Source organism: Prionailurus bengalensis, chromosome B4, assembly GCF_016509475.1.
Source record: "Prionailurus bengalensis isolate Pbe53 chromosome B4, Fcat_Pben_1.1_paternal_pri, whole genome shotgun sequence".
Lineage (NCBI taxonomy): Eukaryota > Metazoa > Chordata > Mammalia > Carnivora > Felidae > Prionailurus > Prionailurus bengalensis.
In genome coordinates this window covers 29,458,150-29,477,366 of record NC_057358.1, presented here as the reverse complement: position 1 = coordinate 29,477,366, position 19,217 = coordinate 29,458,150, and the positions used below count along the sequence as shown (strand labels likewise).

The following is a 19,217-nucleotide window of genomic DNA, read 5'->3' as shown; positions in this document are numbered from 1 at the left end:
CATTTAGCCAGTCCTAAAAATGCATGTTGTTTCCATGTTTATGTTTATACAAATATGCTAACAGGAGTTACTCCCCATAGAAACAGAAATATAGGAATTACCTATATGAACATCTATGGGAGAATTATAAATTAATACATAACCATAAAATAGAATGCTATAGTGCTGGTGGGAAAGCAAACTGGTGCAGCCACTGTGGAAAACAGCATAGAGCTTCCACAAAAAGTTAAAAATAGATCTACCCTATGACCTAGCAATTGCACTACTATGTATTTATCCAAAGGATACAAAAATTCTGATGTAAGGGGCACATGCACCCCAATGTTTATAGCAGCACTATTGGCAATAGACAAAGTATGGAAAGAACCTAAATGTCCATCAATTGATGAATGGATAAAGAAATTGTGGTTTATATACACAATGGAGTACTGCTTGGCCATGAGAAGAATGAAATATGGCCTTTTGTAGCAACGTGTATGGAACTGGAGACTGTTATGCTAAGTGAAATAAGCCATACAGAGAAAGATACCATATGTTTTCACTCCTATGTGGATCCTGAGAAACTTAACAGAAGACCATGGGGGAGGGGAAGGAAAAAAAAAAGAGAGAGGTTAGAGAAGGAGGGAACCAAAACATAAGAGACTCTTAAAAACTGAGAACAAACTGAGGGTTGGTGGGGGGTGGGAGGGAGGGGGGGTGGGTGATGGGTATTGAGGAGAGCACCTGTTGGGATGAGCACTGGGTGTTGTATGGAAATCAATTTGACAATAAATTTCATATTTAAAAAAAAGAAATTAATCCCCTTAGTATTATTTTATATTTTATAATCATGCTTACTGAATCATACATAAAAATATATTTATATTTTAATGAATAATTACAAAGCAAGCATCCACCAAACCACCACTCAAGATCAACAACTGGATACCTGGGATTGCCAATATCCTAGAAGCTCTTTATGTGTCCCTCCCTATTCACAACCCTTTCCTTCAACTTACTATCCTGTTTTTTTTTCTCATCTTTATATCTTTTCTATATTTTTTAATATCCTTAACCAACATATTTTCCCAGATTTTAATTTATAACAAATGAAAGCACTCCCTGTGTTTATGACTTGCTTCTTTCAATCAATATCACATTTCAAAAGTTAATGGTATTCTGAGTAGCTATTTTAAAATTTTTCATTATGGTAAGATTTTCCACTCCACAAATAAACCACAATTTGTTTATCCACCCTACTCTACAAATATTTAGGATCTTCAATTTGGGGGCTGTTATAAAAAAAAACTTGGTATGAAAATTCTTTCATATGTATCAAATGGCAGAGTAGGAGACCCAGCTTCCATGCTTCCACAAAGATCAACCATTAAAAAGTTTTCCATGAATGAAAACAACTCAGGGAGAGTTCCAGAGTCCACTTAAAAAACTTTAGCCACACACTGAAACAAAAAAACTTGAGAAAAATTAACTTCTTTAAAATGAGAGGAATAAAAGCTTCTTTTTGCCTACATCATTCTATCCCCCAAGCCATCATTACTTAGCACCAAACTGGGACTTCCCAGATAGAAAGAATTCCCCTAGCATGTAAAAAGAGAGTTGGGTTAGCATTTCCTCCACTCCATAAAGGATCTGCTTAGGTTTCACCCCACCCAGAGACAGATAAAGCTGGGACATATAAATACAGCTAGAAATAAGGAAAAAGAGCAGGTCCTACCAATATAAGCACACAGATGTGAATGACTATAGTTCCGTGACCTGCTCCACAGATGACCACAGCAGCTTTCATCACTGAAGAAACCACTGGCCAGAACAGCCACTGAGAACACCCCGCAAATTTCAATGGATTTTGTTCCACAGGTATTTGCAATGGCTAATGTCTCCCCTCAGTCCCCACCACACACACTTACTACCACCACCACTGGAGCCCAAGAACCACACAAGCACCAAACCTAAGACTGTGTGGCTATGGGAGTGCAAAATACCAGCCTAGATCCCCGGGGCCAACATCCACCACCATACGCTCATTCAGGGCTAGCCCCTCCATTCGTACATCTGCATGCTTCCAACTCAACCCATCACCAGCCTCTACTGCCATGCACATGCCCAGAGGGAGACTATGCAGTCATAGAAGAGCACTGCCAATAGCCAAATCTTCGCAGCTGTTTGCAGGCCTCTGTAGAGGAGTCTCTGTCTTCTGTCACTGTCCTGCACCACTGCATTCACCTGTAGCTAAATCCTCCAACTACTTATCCACAGACCCCTAGCCTATTACCAGCCTCCACTGCTGTATGGCTATAAAAAAACCCAGAAGCCATAGTAGTGCACACAGACAGTCAGGTTCCCCAAGCTATCTGTGTGCCCACAACTGGCTTAGCCCTGGATGTCTTCCCTGGCCCCCACTGCTACCTATGTTTTTACAACTGGCCACTGCCACTACACACACACCTGCTGAGGCTCTTGGCCAAGATTGTGTATACCACCAGCTCTGGCCAAATCACTGATTGCTCTGGTCCCTTGCAGTTGACCCTAGAAACAATGCTAAGGACCTCAAGAGCCTCTGAAGTCTCTGCGGATCCCTGTAATATTTGCCAAAGACCATGAAATTGTTGATGCTGTGGGCTGAAATGGCTTGAGCTGGCAAATCACAATACTTGAGACCTGGTTCTGCCACATGCCCCCTCATTTGCCCCACACCATTAGACATGGGTCATGACACTCTGCAGCATCCCCCCACCTGCAGTTGAAGATCTTTCCTTACTGAACTCAGTCCAATGAAATCTAAAACAGCTAACTGCTTCTTCAAATGTGTAGACAACTATGCAAGAATACAGGAACCACAAAGAATCAGGAAAACATGACTCCACCAAAGGAATATAGTAAATCCCCAGTAATTGGCCCCAAAGAAATAAAGATATAGGACTTGCCCAACAAAGAACTCAAAATAATTTTTCTGAAGATGCTCATAGAGCTACAAGAGAACACATATAAGCAATTTCATGATATAGATAAAATAATACAAGAGAAAAATGAGACAGTCAACAAACATATAAGTCATTTAAAAAATAGAAATTTTGGAGTTGAAAAATATCGTGAAATAAATAAACAAGAAAAAGTGGGACTACATCAAACTAAAAAGTTCCTGCACAGCAAAGGAAAACATCAACAAAATGAAAAGGCATGCTATAGGAAGGGAAAAATGTTTGCAAACCATATATCTGGTAAGAAGTTAATATCCAAAATATGTTTTTTTAATCCAATAAAAAATGGACAGAATACCTGGATGGACATTTTTCCAAAGGCATACAAATGGTAACAGGTACTTGAAAATGTGCTCAACAACATTAACCACCAGGGAAATGTAAATCAAAACAACAGTAAGATATCATCTCACACCTGTCAGAATGTCTATTATCTAAAAGACAAGAGATAACAGTTGTTGGTGAGGTGTGCAGAAAAAGGAACACTGTGTACTGTTGGTGGGAATGTGAACTGGCATAGCCACAATGGAAGACAGTATGGAGGTCCCTCAAAAAATTAAAAATAGAACTACTGTATGATCCAGCCATCCTACTACTTCTAGGTATATATCCAAATAAAATGAAATCACTGTCTCAAAGAGACATCTGCTCTCCCACACCCACTGCAGCATTATTTACAATAGCCAACACATGGAAACAATCTAGAAGTCCATAGACAGATGAATGAATGAAGAAAATGTGAGGGGTGTGTGTGTGTGTGTACATACACATATACATTCAATGGAAGATTATTCAGCCATAAAAAAGGAAAGTATGCCCTTTGTGACAACACAGATAGACCCTGAGGACATTATGCTAACTGAAATAATTCAGAAAGAGAAAAACAAATACTATATGATCTCTCTTACATGTGGAATATAAAATATTGAAAAATAAACAGAAGAGAATGGTGGTTTCCAGGAGCTGTGGCATGGGGGAAATGGGGAGATGTTGGTCAAAGGGTACACACTTTCAGTTATAATATGAATAAGTTCTGAGAATCAAATATACAACATGCTGACAGGAGTTAATACTATATTGTACACTTGAAAGCTGCAATGAGAGTAGAGTTTTAATGTTCTCACCAAAACAACACCAACAACAAAATGGTAATTATAAGAGATACAGGATAAATAAACTACCCATATTGCAGTAAGCATTTTGCAATATATGTGTATCAAATCATTTTGATTACCTTAAACTTATACAATGTTATATGCAATTATATATCAATAAGGCTATGAAAAAAGAGTCTAAGGGTATGCACATCTGCAACTTAATTAAAGAAAAGCTATTTTTCAAAGTTATGCGTATGAAGAGTTCCTGTTGGTATATACCCTTGTTAACACTTAACATTGTTACACTTTTTAATTTTTGACAATTTGAGAGGTATGAAACAGTTTCCCATTGTGGTTAGTTTGCAATTCCTTGATCATTCGGTCTTAGATATCTGGATTTATTATTTGGTTAAATTCCTATTTATCCAAAAGATAATTGTCATTTTTTCTGGATTTATAACAATTCCTTATGTCTTCTGTATGCTAATCATTCAACAGTTTCAGGTAATCAAAATCTCTTTTTCCACTACGATTTATTTCAAATTTTCCTGATGGTATCTCTTGACAAACAAATTTTTAATTTTAACATAGTCAATTTTATCAAATTTATCCCTTATGACTGGTACTTTTATGTCTAGTATTAAAAGCCATTCTTGGGGCGCCTGGGTGGCGCAGTCGGTTAAGCGTCCGACTTCAGCCAGGTCATGATCTCACGGTCCGTGAGTTCGAGCCCCGCGTCAGGCTCTGGGCTGATGGCGCAGAGCCTGGAGCCTGTTTCCGATTCTGTGTCTCCCTCTCTCTCTGACCCTCCCCCGTTCATGCTCTGTCTCTCTCTGTCCCAAAAATAAATAAACGTTGAAAAAAAAATTTTAAAAAGCCATTCTCTTACCACACAGTAATGAGGATATTCTTGTAAATAATCCAAGAAAATATGTAAACTTTTGCCTTTCATATGTAGGTGTTTAATGACATGGAGTTAATTTTCAAATATGCTATGAGGGAGTGCTCCAACTTTATTTTCCCCATATACATATCAATTATCATAATACCACTTATTGAAAACCCCATGTTTTCTCAACTTATCTGTAATGCCACCTTTGTTACATATCACATACTTAAATGCATTATGTCTGATTTGGGGCTTCAATGCTATTCAGTTGGCTTACTTGTCTTTCTTTCCCTATCTTAACTATTACAGATATATAATAAGTCTTCCAACTTGGAAAAATATTTTTCTAATTTCATTTTCACTAGTATCCAAAAAATGAAGCTCCTACAGATAAATTTAATGAAACACTACAAGAACTTTTCTCTAAAAACTATAAAACATTGCAAAAAACCAAGACCTAAAAATGGAGATATAAACTATTTTCATGTAATGTAAATATTGAGTTAAAAAACCAAACGTTCAATTTTGAATTTGGTTTTGTTTATGTTGTGAGAAAGTGGTCCAGTTTCATTCTTTGTGTGTTGCTGTCCAGTTTTCCCAACACCACTTGTTGAAGAGAATTTTTTTTTTCCATTGGATATTCTTTCTTGCTTTGTTGAAGATCAGTTGACCATATAGTTGTGGACTCATTTCTGGGTTTTCTATTCTGTTCCACTGACCTAGTTTTGTGCCAGTACCATACTGCCTTGATCACTATAGCTTTCTAATATAACTTGAAGCCTAGAATTGTGACGCCTCCAGCTTTGCTTTTCTTTTTCAAGATTATTTTAGCTATTCAAGCTCTTTTGTGGTTCCATACAAATATGTTCATCTGTTCAGTTTCTTAAATTCCACATATAAGTGAAATCATATGATATCCATCTTTCTCTGACTTATTTCCCTTAGCATAATACCCACCAGTTCCATCCACGTTGTTGAAAATGGCAAGATTTCATTCTTTTTCATCACTGAGTAGTATTCCATTGTGTATATATACCACATCTTCTTAATCCATTCATCAGTTGATAAACATTTGGGCTCTTTCCATACTTTGGCTTTTGTTGATAGAGCTGCTATAAACATTGGGGTGCATGTGCCCCTATGAATCAGCACTCCTGTATCCTTTGGATAAATTCCTAGTACTGCAATTTGTGGGTCATAAGGTAGCTAGTTCTATTTTTAATTTTTTGAGTAACCTCTACTCTGTTTTCCAGAGCAGCTGCACTAGTTTGCATTCCCACCAACAGTGCAAGAGGGTTCTCCTTTCTCTACATCCTTGCCAACACCTGTTGTTTCTTGCATTTTTTATTTTAGCCACTCTGACTGGTGTGAGGACAGAACTAGAGTATATTATGCTAAGTGAAATAAGTCAGGCAGAGAAAGACTATTTTTATGATTTCATATTTGGAATTTAACACAACAGATGAACACAGGGAAAGGGTAGGAAAAACAAGATAAACACAGAGGGAGGCAAACCATAGGAGACTCTTAAATACAGAGAACAAACTGAGGGTTTTTGGAGAGGAGATGGGTGGGGAACAGGCTAAATAAGTAATGGGTATAAAGGAGGGCACTTGTTGGTATGAGCACTGGGTGTTATACGTAAGTGATGAATCACTGGGTTCTACTCCTGAAACCAACACTACACTGTATGTTAACTTGAATTTATTTTTTTTAATATGAAATTTATTATCAAATTGGTTTCCATATAACACCCAGTGCTCATCCCAGCAGGTGTCCTCCTCAATGCCCATCACCCACTTTCCCCTCCCTCCCACCCCCCATCAACCCTCAGTTTATTCTTTTTTTAAGAGTCTCTTATTGGGGCTCCTGGGTGGCTCAGTTGGTTAAGCGTCTGACTTCGGCTCAGGTCACGATCTCGCGATCTGTGAGTTCGAGCCCCGCTTCAGGCTCTGGGCTGATGGCTCAGAGCCTGCAGCCCTTTTCCGATTCTGTGTCTCCCTCTCTTTCTGCCCCTCCCCCATTCATGCTCTGTCTCTCTCTGTCTCAAAAATAATAAAATAAACATTAAAAAAAATTCTGTTTAAAAAGAGTCTTATGGTTTCGCTCCCTCCCTCTCTAACTTTTTTTTCCCTTCCCCTCCCCCATGTTCTTCTGTTAAGTTTCTCAGGACCCACATAAGAGTGAAATTAACTTGAATTTAAATAAATAAATTTTAGGGGTACCTGGGTGGCTCAGTCAGTTCAGCGTCCAACTTGAGCTCTGGTCGTGATCTTGCAGTTTCATAAGTTTGAGCCCTGCTTTGGGCTCTGCACTGATAGTGTGGAGCCTGCTTGGGATTCTCTCTCTCTCCCTCTCTCTCTGCCCCTCCACTAGTCACACTGTCTCTGTATCTCTCAAAATAAATAAATAAACTTTAATAAATAAATAATAAATAAATTTTTAAAATTGGTAAAAGATCTGAACAAATGCCTCACCAAAGATGGCAAAAAAAAAGTATGAAAAAAATCTCAACATCAGATATTACAAATTAGAGCAATGAGACACCACTAAAAACTTTTAGAATGGCTAAAATCCAAAATTCTGATAACACCAAATGTTGACAAAGATATAGGTCAATAGGAATTCTTATTCTCATTGCTGGTGGGGATACAAAATGATACAGTCCCTTTGCAAGATGGTTTAGCAGTTTCTTAAAAAACTAAACATACATTTACTATATGATCCAGCAATTGCACTCCTTGGTATTCACCCCAATGAGCTGAAAAACATGTACACACACACACACACACACACACACACACAAAATAATCTTTTAGCAGCTTTTCTTTAATTGCAAAAACTCAGAAGCAACCAAGTTGTCCTTCAGTAGATGAATGGATTAAACAAACTATGGTACATCCATATAATGGATTATTATTCATTAATAAAAATAAATCAACTATAAAACCACAAAAATCATTAAGAAGGAAATTTAAATGCATACTGCTAAGTAAAAGAAAGACTGTATGAGTCCAAATATATGACATACTTGGAAGGGCAATACTACAGAGACATCAAAAAGATTAATGATTGCCAAGGACTCAGGTAGATGGAAGGAGAAATAAATAGGTAGAACATGTGATGCAAGGCAGTGAAACCTGTCTGTATGATATTGTAATGGTGGATACATGACATTATACATTTGTCAAAACCTATAGAACTCTATAGCACAAAGATTGAACCCAATGTAAGCTTGGAATTTAATTAATAATATTGTATTAATATTGTATTGTATTGGTTCATCAATTTTAACAAATGTAGCACACTAATGAAAAATGTTAATAAAACTGTGCAGAGAGTAGGCAGCAGAGAATGGGTATATGGGAACTCTGTACTTTCTGCTCAAGTTTTCCATAAACCTAAAACTGCTGTAAAGAAATAAATTTCATTAATTATGAAATGAAGCAATATCAAAGTTAAATAGTATAAACACAGAGTGGAATACAAAGATAACTTTTGCCTTGTTGATTAGGCTATGATATCAAATTTAGAGAATGGGAAGAGAATAAAGTTTGGCCAGAGAATATGAAAAGGGTACACTTAGCAGAAAAAGAGAGCATATACAAGTAAAACTGAATAATACTGAGAGAAAGCATATTTATACTAAAGGAGCCCAGGGACTGAGGCAGCTGTCATGGAAAAAGATAGCTCATAGATACACAGAACATATATGTGTGTTGAACATGTATATATGTATGTTGAATGGGGGGTGGAGGTGGGGTGGGAAAAATGGGTGAAAGAGGTCAAAAGGTACAAACTTCTAGTTATGAAATAAGTAAGTTATGGGATATAATGTACAGATGGTGTTTATAGTAATACTGTATTGCATATTTGAAAGTTGTTAAGAGAGTAGATCTTAAAAGTTCTCATCACAAGAACAAAAAATTCTTGTAATCTAACTATATTTATTGTGATGATCATCTTGCAAATTATACAAATATCACACACTTGATGCTAATGTAATGTATGTCAATTATACCTCAATTAAATAAATGAATGAAGAGACAGAGACAGACAAAAGGAGAACATTTTTAAGTAATCAGTAACACTTCTATTATATTTAATTCTTTTGGTTTTGTGGTTAGAGGATGTGTTCCAATCAGCCTATATGTGGGCATAGAGACTTCTGTTTTTGTCCATAAAGGAGCATCAGGGACTAGAATTATTCTTTCACCTTAAGCCAATTAAAATCTTGGGGGAAAATATGTAAAACAGCAATATTCAGACATTGGAAAACAAGCAGAAGGAAAAGAAAGGAACAGAGCCCTTTGATAACCCCATCTTACTTCCTGAAGTTTCCAGGCCACAGCATAAGGAAGGGGGACCCAGAGTCTACTGCTCTCCTGGGGTTCAGAGACAAAGTTTAGATTTTTGGAAGCCCAAAGCAGCTAGAATTCACAGGACACAGTATTAGAGAGAAGACAGCTGCACAGATTCAGAAAGACAGCCCTAGAGATGTGCAGAGAGTTTTCCTGGATGTAAAAAGAAACTTTCACTACCCACTCCAAAGCTCTAGATAGCTTTCTACTCATGTAGTCAGTCAGGACTTTTGGATCAAAGGTCTCTACAGAATTTGGGAGCACTGTAGAATCAAGCTGTAGAATTAATCACTGTTGAATTAAAGCCTTTGGTTTAAATATGGCAACACTAGGGTTTAAAGCCGAAGTGGAAAGAGAACAGGATTCCTGTCAACCTTTTCTACGCAAGTTTTATTTTCTAGCTTATAATATAAATTGTACTCTACAGCATATATTACATCATTGTTTCAAAATTCTTTCTAGTATCTTGACATAAGCAAGGTAATTTCTCCTTTCTGTTGATAAGTAGTCAGAAGTTCAACAGAGCAGTTCTAGCAGCTCTTTATATTCATGAACCAATTGGTACTCAGCTATTATCAAAGAGTTAGTGCATATGAGTTGATCTATAATTCACAGAAACAAAATCTACAAATGACCTTTTAAGTTTATTGCTGTTCCATCTCAAAGGCTTGGCATGCCTGAAACATTTCAGCAGCATACTCTAATCACAACCAAAACTCCTCCATCCCTTGGGGTGCCTGAGTGGCTCAGTCGGTTAAGTGCTTGACTTCGGTTCAGGTCATGATCTCAAGGTTCATGAGTTTGAGCCCTGTGTCTGACTCTGTGCTGACAGCTCAGAGCCTGGAGCCTGCTTTGGATTCTGTGTTTCCCTCTCTCTGCCCTTCCCCTGCTAATGCTCTTTCTCTCAAAAATAAATAAACATAAAAAAATTGTTTTTAAATCCTCCATCCTCAAAAATGAGTCTATTTTTTGTAGCATGTAGCCTTAATTAGGAATTTCAATACTTGCTTGATAGTCAGTTCAACTGTATGGCTCCAAACTCCAGGGACTCTATGTTATTACTTTAATAATAACTTTAAATTATAGAAAACTATAGAAATTAATGCACTTGACACAAGTTGTTAACACAATAATGTTTAAATGAGTGGAAACTTACGTGGATCAGTTGCAGAAACATCTATAAATTCTTTAGTTGGGTGGGTTTTTATGAATTCTGAAATAATAGTAAATTTGTCATATGTTTAATATATCAATTATACATATTGATTTTAAAGAAAACTCTAAGAAAAACAATAGAGCTCCCAACAGTGGAAAGCCTCCCAATCAGGCACCAAATGGTAATATCTGAATGAATGTATATAACAATTGAGTAATATAAACTCATCATTTTCTCAACAACACTTGTTCCTCTTACATTCTTTTAATTAATGTTACCATGATTTAATCTCCCTTCCTTTCATATCTAATCACCAAGTTTTCCCAATTTTACCAGTAAATTTTCTCAAATCTACCCCTATTCTTGTTTATTTATGCTCTCATATAAGAACTTATCACACATCTAAAACACAGCAATAACTTCCCTTCCCTATACCTAGTCCCCAAATATAGCTTCTACAATGTGGCCAGAATAATCTGTCTACAATTAAATCCAACAATGTCACTTTCTTACAAAAAGTCTTCAGTGATTACCTAGTATATACGAGGAAAAAAAAGTTCCCTAGCACAGCATCCGATCCCTCTGACTAGGCTCTCTCTTACCTTATCCCTACCTTCTAGCTTCAAATTCTAATACCATTCCACTTGCAATTCCCTATTCATGCTCTTTGCTCATACTAGGTCTTCTTTGTAAAAAACCAGATATCTCCCTTCTTCATTTGACTAGATCCTATTATGTAAAGGACAAAGGATCCTTTGCAGTAGGATCCTTTACAGTAAAGGACAAAGGATCCTTTGTCCTTTACAGTTGCATAAAATCTTTCCAACTCCCTCAGGTTGAACAAACTGGCTCTCTGTGGATTCACTGAAAATTACACATAACCTTTATCATGCATTCTCATGTATTACACTATATTAAAATGATACATAATGTGCTTGTGTCCTTACTGCATTGTGTATTTTATGGTGGTAACAACCAAGGTTTATTTGTTTTGTACAACTCCCAGAATCTGAAACATAATAACTTTTATTGAAAATATCAAACTCACTATTGAATATATCTTTAAATTTACTATTATATAATTTTATGGATATAAATTTTTAAACTAAGTCTCAAATGTTAATGTAATATAGAAAAACTTATAATGCTAAACATGTATAAAATATTATCACCTTCAATTATCTGCTGTATGGTTTCATAACTTTGTAATGCTCCTGGTAAATTTTCACTATGCCTGTTTAAATTTCAATAAATACAACATGTATTTATTATCAAAGAATAAGAGTTTAAATTACACTTAATAAATAGAATATATGCTCTAGATATTATACAGTTTGTAAAATAAAATTTAACATATTTTTTAACTTTTATTCACAGACAGTAAGGTAAACTAATTAGTACCAAGCAAATAAGTATAAAAGTCACATTATGTAATTCTAAAAATTCTATGTATTCCATGAATATAATTAGGTATATCAACAACAATCTTAATAAAAATAGCAAAAGTAAATTGAATAAAAATAGGATATTTCTTTTAATGATGAAATTGTTAAGAGCACAAGTTCTAGAGACAAGCTGCTTGGCTCAAAACTTGTCTTTCCCACTTACTAATTATATGACCTTGGGCAAGTTATTTAATGCCTCTGACTTTTAGTTTCTTCATCTATTAAAATTGGGATATTAGAGTACATATCTCAGAAAGTAGTGCTCTTCAGATCACTGTTTCCACGCTGTATGTCCACAGGCTGTTTGCCCTGCCTTCTTGCCAAGAGCAACCCCAGTGCCCTCTGATTTCACTCATATGTAGAATTTAAGAAACAAAACAGGGACCCCTGGGTGACTCAGTCAGTTAAGAGTCTGACTTTTGATTTCAGCTCAGTTCATGATCTCCCAGTTGGTAAGACTGAACCCCACATCAGGCTCCCCACTGACATCATGGAGCCCCTTGGGATCCTCTCTCCCTCTCTGCCCCTCCCCCACTCACACTCTCTTTCAAAATAAACTTTAAAAAAAAGAAACAAAGAAATGGGAAAAAGAGGGGGAAGCTAGAAAGACAAATTAAAAAGCAGACTTTTAATTATAGAGAACAAACTGATGGTTGTAAGAGGGGAAGTGAGAGGAGGGATGGGTAAAATAGGTGATGGGGATTAAGGAGTGCATCTGTCATGATAAGCACCAGTATGGAACTGCTAAATCACTATTTTGTACACCTGAAACTAATATAATGATGTATGTTAACTATACTGGAATTAAAACAAAAAATAAAATAACAAAATAACAAAAGTTGAATATGTCAGACATCTAATGTATAGCATGCTGTTTACAGTTAACAATATTAATGTATACTTCATATTTGCTAAGAGTGAATCTTAAAGTGTTTTCACCACACACAAAAAAAGTAACTATGTGAGGTGGGGAAAAAAAAGTCCTAAAAGGTATTCCATGATAATAATTTAGTCATCTATTAAATTCAAGACAGATAAACCTCAAATATCAAAAGTCAGATAATAGGAGTATCATTGTAATCAATCATTTGAATCTTTCTCCCATCTGTCAAAAAAAAAAGGCTTTCCACAACTAGAAAGTAGAGAATTTTTCTTTAGAACATATCCCTGTCCCTATGAAATTTTTAATGATGCTGTTCATAAATAACTTTATCTTAGTTTCCTATTTACTATAGAAGCTACATAATCAAACAGAGAATATTTTAAAAGCCAGATATTTAAGCCAGCCATTCCAACAGAACTTTCTAGCAACAGCCACATGTGGCTACTAAGCATTTGAAATATGGGTAGTATGAATGCAGAATTGACTTTTTAATAAAATTGAACTGAATTTCAATTTTAGTAGCTAGATGTGACTAGTGACTACTGATTTTCCGGTGCCACTTCAAACTGTCAAAAATTTCAAATAGGAGCAAGCTGAGTATACTATTTGATATGATTTAGAAACTACATGCAGCACAATATCTGAACCATTACATGTGTTACTACTTTATACACACTCTTATTGTTTTGAATTCTATTAACTCTTATATTTTACTTACTTGGGTTTAGACAACAAGGCTTTCAAGGAGTATAAAGACTCTTGTTTAAGACGATTTTTCAGTTCTTCTAGTTTTTGCACCTGCTTTACTACTTGTGCAAGGCTTAAAGTGACTGTTTTGTCAGGTGCTGGAAACTCTGTTTCTAAAAAATTTTGATCTTTACTTATCTAAAACATAAAATTAGCCAGTTACTTAGGAAATACCCATTTTGCAACTATATCTCAAAGAAATGTCATTTTATTTACAAGTTACATAATTTTTATATTTTATCTATAACTACAATGAAATAATAATATTTTATAAATATAATTTAAGAGTAATTATCTAGCAACAGAATTATAGTTAAGTATTGACTTTTACATGTCCAAACTCAAATCCTTAATATAGGAGAATTTTAAGCAAGTTCAATAACAATTGTAGCAGAATAATTAACGGTAATTCAAAATATTTACAAGAGAATTCTAAAATAATTGATTTCCCAAAATCCTTTTTAAGAATACTCTTACCTATGATAAATATGGAAATACAGTAATTTGTTCTCAAAAGTAATACTTTCTACTACTAACTCCCAGAAGTTAATATATAAGTCCATGAAACTGGCATTCTTCCATCTGTATGTGGAAAACTGAGACCCATTTGGATGTCTCAAGACTTTTTGAACAGACCAAGCTACATAATAATGAGCAGTCAGGAGAATCAGTAGGATCCATAGAATAAGATGATAGACCATAACTGGTATTCTAGACAATAAGTCTATTTAAAGAAAGTTCATCAAGATGAATGCCCCCCCATCCAAAAAACCAAAACAAACAAAAATAAAAAATAAAAAAATGAAAGAAATATAAAACAGCTAACATGTGGAGACATAAGCAATCAGAGTAGCAATGGAGGTAAAAAAAAAATTCAGAATAGCAGAGATCCACCCACATATATACCTCTGACCCTTATGATGTGAGGGAAAGCTAAAAAGAAAAAAGTAGTAGTAGTCAAGGCATAGTCCTAAAACCTAGCAAAGAGAAATTCTAGCAATGGGAATTTAAAAGAGACATTTTAGTAATGGCTACTTGAAATGGAATTAGGATATAACAGCAAGAAGTAAACACTGGGCAATGTTCTGGAAGTCTGAAACTGGGGGATACAGGACAACTGGAAGAGATGTATGGAAACTCTATGGACAAAGGCACGATCCCAAAGAGAGGACATAATTTGGTATATAAGATACATTGCCAAATCATAAGTGGAATCTAAAACCATCATAAATGGATCTAAAAAGTGATGTAGCAATCAGCCACAGTTATCAATTTATTAACTCTCATCTAAAAATTCATTCTTACTATGAAAAATTATATGCCAACAAACTGGACAACCCGGAAAATGGACAAAGTCCTAGACATCCACACACTGCCAAAACTCAAACAGGAAGAAAGAAAATCTGAACAGACCCATAACCAGCAAAGAAATTGAATCGGTTATCAAAAATCCCCAATAAATAAGAGTCCTGAGCCAGATGGCTTCCCAGGGGAATTCTACCAGACATTTAAAGCAGAGTTAATACCTATCCTTTTCAAGCTGTTCCAAAAAATTGAAACGGAAGGAAAGCTTCTGGATTCATTCTATGAAGCCAGCATTACCTTGATTCCCAAACCAGACAGAGACCCCACAAAAAAGGAGAATTACAGGCCAATATGTCTGATGAAAATGGATGTAAAAATTCTCAACAAGACACTAGAAAATTGCATTCAACAGTATATTAAAAAGAATTATTCACCACGATCAAGTGGGATTCATTCCTGGGCTACAGGGCTGGTTCAATATTTTCAAATCAATGTGACTGATCACATTAATAGAAGAAAAGATAAGAACGATATGATCCTGTCAAGAGACGCAGAAAAAACATTTGACAAAATACAGCATCCTTTCTTTATAAAAACCCCCAAAAGGTTGGGATAGAAGAAACATACCTTAACATCATAAAAGCCATATATGAAAAGCCCACAGCTAATATCATCCTCAATGGGGAAAAATTGAGAGCTTTCTCCCTGAGGTCAGGAAAATGACAGGGATGTCCACTCTCACCAACGTTGTTTTTTTTTAATTTTTTTTACATTTATTTATTTTTTGAGAGACATAGAGAGAGCACAAGTTGGGGAGGGGCAGAGAGAGAAGGAGACACAGAATCTGAAGCAGGCTCCAGGCTCTGAGCTGTCAGCACAGAGCCTGACTCAGGGCTTGAACTCACAAACCATGAGATCATGACCTGAGCTGAAGTCAGACACTTAACCGACTGAGCCACCCAGTCACCCCTCACCAATGTTGTTTAACATAGTGTTGGAAGTCCTAGCTACAACTGACAACAAAATGAAATAAAAGGCATCCAAATTGGTAAAGAAGAAGTCAACCTTTCACTTTTTGCAGATGACATGATACTTTACATGGAAAACCCAAAAGACTCCACCAAAAAGCTGCAGTAGAACTGGTACGTGAATTCAGCAAACTTGCAGGATATAAAATCAATGTACAGAAATAGGTCTCATTTCTATACGCCAATAATGAAGCATTGGAAAGAGAAATAAAGAAACTGATCTATTTACAATTGCACCAGGAACCATAAAATACCTGGGAATAAACCTAACCAAAGAAGTAAAGGATCTGTACTCTGAAAATTAAGGAACACTTGTGAAAGAAATTGAAGACACAAAGAAATGGAAAAATATTCCCTGCTCATGGATTGCAAGAACAAACATTGTTAAAGTGTCCATACTACCCAGAGCAATTTACACATTCAATACACAATCAAAATAGCACCAGCATTCTTCTCAGAGCTAGAACAATCCTAAAATTTGTATGCAACCAGAAAAGACCCTAAAAAGCCAAAGTAATGTTGAAAAAGAAAAAACATAGGGGGAGGCATCACAATCCCAGACCTTAGCCTGTACTACAAAGCTGTAGTCATCAAGACAGTATGGTATTGGCACAAAAACAGACACATAGACCAATAGAATACAACAGAAAACCCAGAACTGGACCCACAAATGTATGGCCAACGAATCTTCGACAAAGCAGGAAAGGGTATCCAATGGAAAAAAGATAGTCTCTTTAGCAAGATTCTGAGAGAACTGGACAGCAACATGCAGAAGGATGAAACTGGAACATTCTCTTCCACAATACACAAAAATAAATTCAAATGGATGAAAGACCTAAACGTGAGACAGGAAATCATCAAAACCCCTAGAGGAGAAAACAGGCAACAACCTCTTTGACCGCGGCCACAGCAACATCTTATTTGACATGTCTCTGAGGGCAAGGGAAATAAAGGCAAAAATGAACTATTGGTATCTCATCAATAAAAAAAAAAAAAAGCTTCTGCACAGCAAAGGAAAGAATCAACAAAACTAAAAGGCAACCAGTGGAATGGGAGAAGATATTTGCAAATGACACATCAGATAAAGGGTTAGTATCCAAAATCTTTAAAGAATTTACCAAACTCAACATCCAAAACCAAATAATCCAGTGAAGAAGGATGAAACTTATTCCAGGGAAGAAGACGTGAATAGACACTTTCTGAAGAAGACTTCCAGATGGCTAGCAGACACATGAAAAGATGTCCAACATCACTAGTAATCAGGGAAATATATATCAAAACTACACCAGTCAGAGTGGCTAAAATTAACAACTCAGGAAACAACACATGTTGGCAAGAATGTGGAGAAACGGGAACCCTCTTGCACTGTTGGTGGGAATGCAAACTGGAAAACAGTGTGAAGATTACTCAAAAAATTAAAAATAGAACTACCCTATGACACAGCAATTGCACTACTGGGAATTTATCCAAAGGATAGAGGAGTGCTGATTCACAGGGGCACATGTACCCCAACGTTTACCACAGGACTATCAACAATAGCATACTATGGAAAGAGCCCAAATGTCCATAAACTGATGAATGGAAAAAGAAGACGTGGTGTACATATACAATGGACTACTACTCAGCAATGAAGAAGAATGAAATCTTGCCATTCACAACAACATGGATGGAACTGGAGGGTATTATGCTAAGTGAAATAAGTCAGTCAGGAGAAAGATGGATACCATGTTTTCACTCATATGTGGAATCTGAGAAACTTAATAGAAGACCATGGGAGAAAGGAAAGAAAAAAAAATAGTTACGGGGGGGGGGGGAACCATAAGACTCTTAAATACAGAAAAAAAACTGAGGGTTGATGGGGGTGGGGGGGTCAGGTGGGTGAGAAAAATGGGTGATGAGCATTGAGGAAGGCACTTGTTGGGATGAGCACTGGGTGTTGTATGTAAGTGATGAATTACAGGAATCTCCCCCTGAGGTCAGGAGCACACTGTATACACTGTGTGTTAGCTAACTTGACAATAAATTATATATAAAGAATGGCCAAATAAGATAAGAACACTTTATATAAATAAATTTTAAAAAATAAATTGAAAAAATAAAGAATTCATAAAATTTAAATAAACATTTTTTAAAAAGAGGATTATTACATATCTTCATAAGCTTGACTGTCCAGTTTTGCTGTCTCCACTGAATAGGCTGGTAAAACAAGGGCTTCATAATAATATAATAAAATATATTGTACTAAAAAATAATAAAAAATAAAATAAAATAAAAATCCATTCTTGGGGCACCTGGGTGGCTCAGTCAGTTTAAGCGTCCGACTTCGTCTCAGGTCATGATCTCACAGTTCATGGGTTTGAGCCCCATGTTGAGCTCTGTGCTGACAGCTCAGAGCCTAGAGCCTGGAGCCTGCTTCGGAGTCTGTCTCCCTCTCTCTCTGCCCCTCCCCCACTCACACTCTGTCTCTCTCAAAAACAAATAAACATTAAAAAAAATTAGGGATGCCTGGGTGGCTCAGTCGGTTAAATAACTAGCTCTTGATTTCAGCTCAGGTCATGATCTTGCAGTTCATGGGTTTGAGCCCCACATCGGGTTCTGCACTGATGGTGTGGAGCCTGCTTGGGATTCTCTATCTCCCTCTCTCTCTGCCCCTCCCCTGCTCATTCTCTCATTCTCTCCCTCTCTCTCTCTCTCTCTTTCTCAAAATAAATAAACTTAAAAAAAATTAAAAATCGGGGCACCTGGGTGGCTCAGCTGGTTAAGCATCTGACTTCAGCTCAAGTCATGATCTTGCGGTTTGTGGGTTTGAGGCCCACGTCAGGCTCTGTGCTAACAGCTCAGAGCCTAGAGCCTGTTTAGGATTCTGTGTCTCCTCCTCTCTCTGCCCCTCCCCTGCTCATGCTCTGTCTCTCTCTGTCTCTCAATAATAAATAAATGTTAAAAAAATTTTTTTAATTAAAAATCCATTCTTCATTGCTGGGCTTACAATAGTGGAACGTTTCTGACAGTTAGCATGTTAACCTTTATCAATGGAGAGTTCTAGACACTACAAAAAGAAGCAGGTTTCTTCCTAGTTCTGTCATCTCTCTCTGCTTAATCCTAGGGCACTGCATAGTATACCTAGTAGAGCTCACCTCCAAAAAGTTACAATAGCACCACCCCATAGGTGTCTTCCTCACAAGGTCCCTGGCATGGCTCATTCCCTCAGGTAGCTTCTCCTAGAACTTCTTACAAAATCTACCAGTGCAGAAACCTCTTCAGGAATCTTTCCAGCATACCACCCTTGGAGGCAGCAAAAGGAACAGCACCTCTCCAGAAGATGGCTTTC

The 19,217-nt window shown here is 36.5% G+C and overlaps 1 protein-coding gene across 6 annotated transcripts in view; it reads right to left on the bottom strand.

Annotated features, from left to right (window-relative positions):
- Positions 1-19,217, bottom strand: part of LOC122474026 (coiled-coil domain-containing protein 7-like) — a 148,765-nt gene that overhangs the window by 74,933 nt on the left and 54,615 nt on the right. For 5 of the 6 annotated variants that reach the window (XM_043564975.1, XM_043564972.1, XM_043564970.1 and 2 more), the window contains 3 exons: positions 13,528-13,694; positions 11,654-11,715; positions 10,482-10,538 (listed from right to left, as the gene is read on the bottom strand). In XM_043564975.1, the coding sequence (XP_043420910.1) occupies positions 10,482-10,538; positions 11,654-11,715; positions 13,528-13,694 (286 nt within the window). The remainder of the gene's footprint in view (positions 1-10,481; positions 10,539-11,653; positions 11,716-13,527; positions 13,695-19,217) is intronic. The other variant, XM_043564974.1, reaches the window with a different exon arrangement.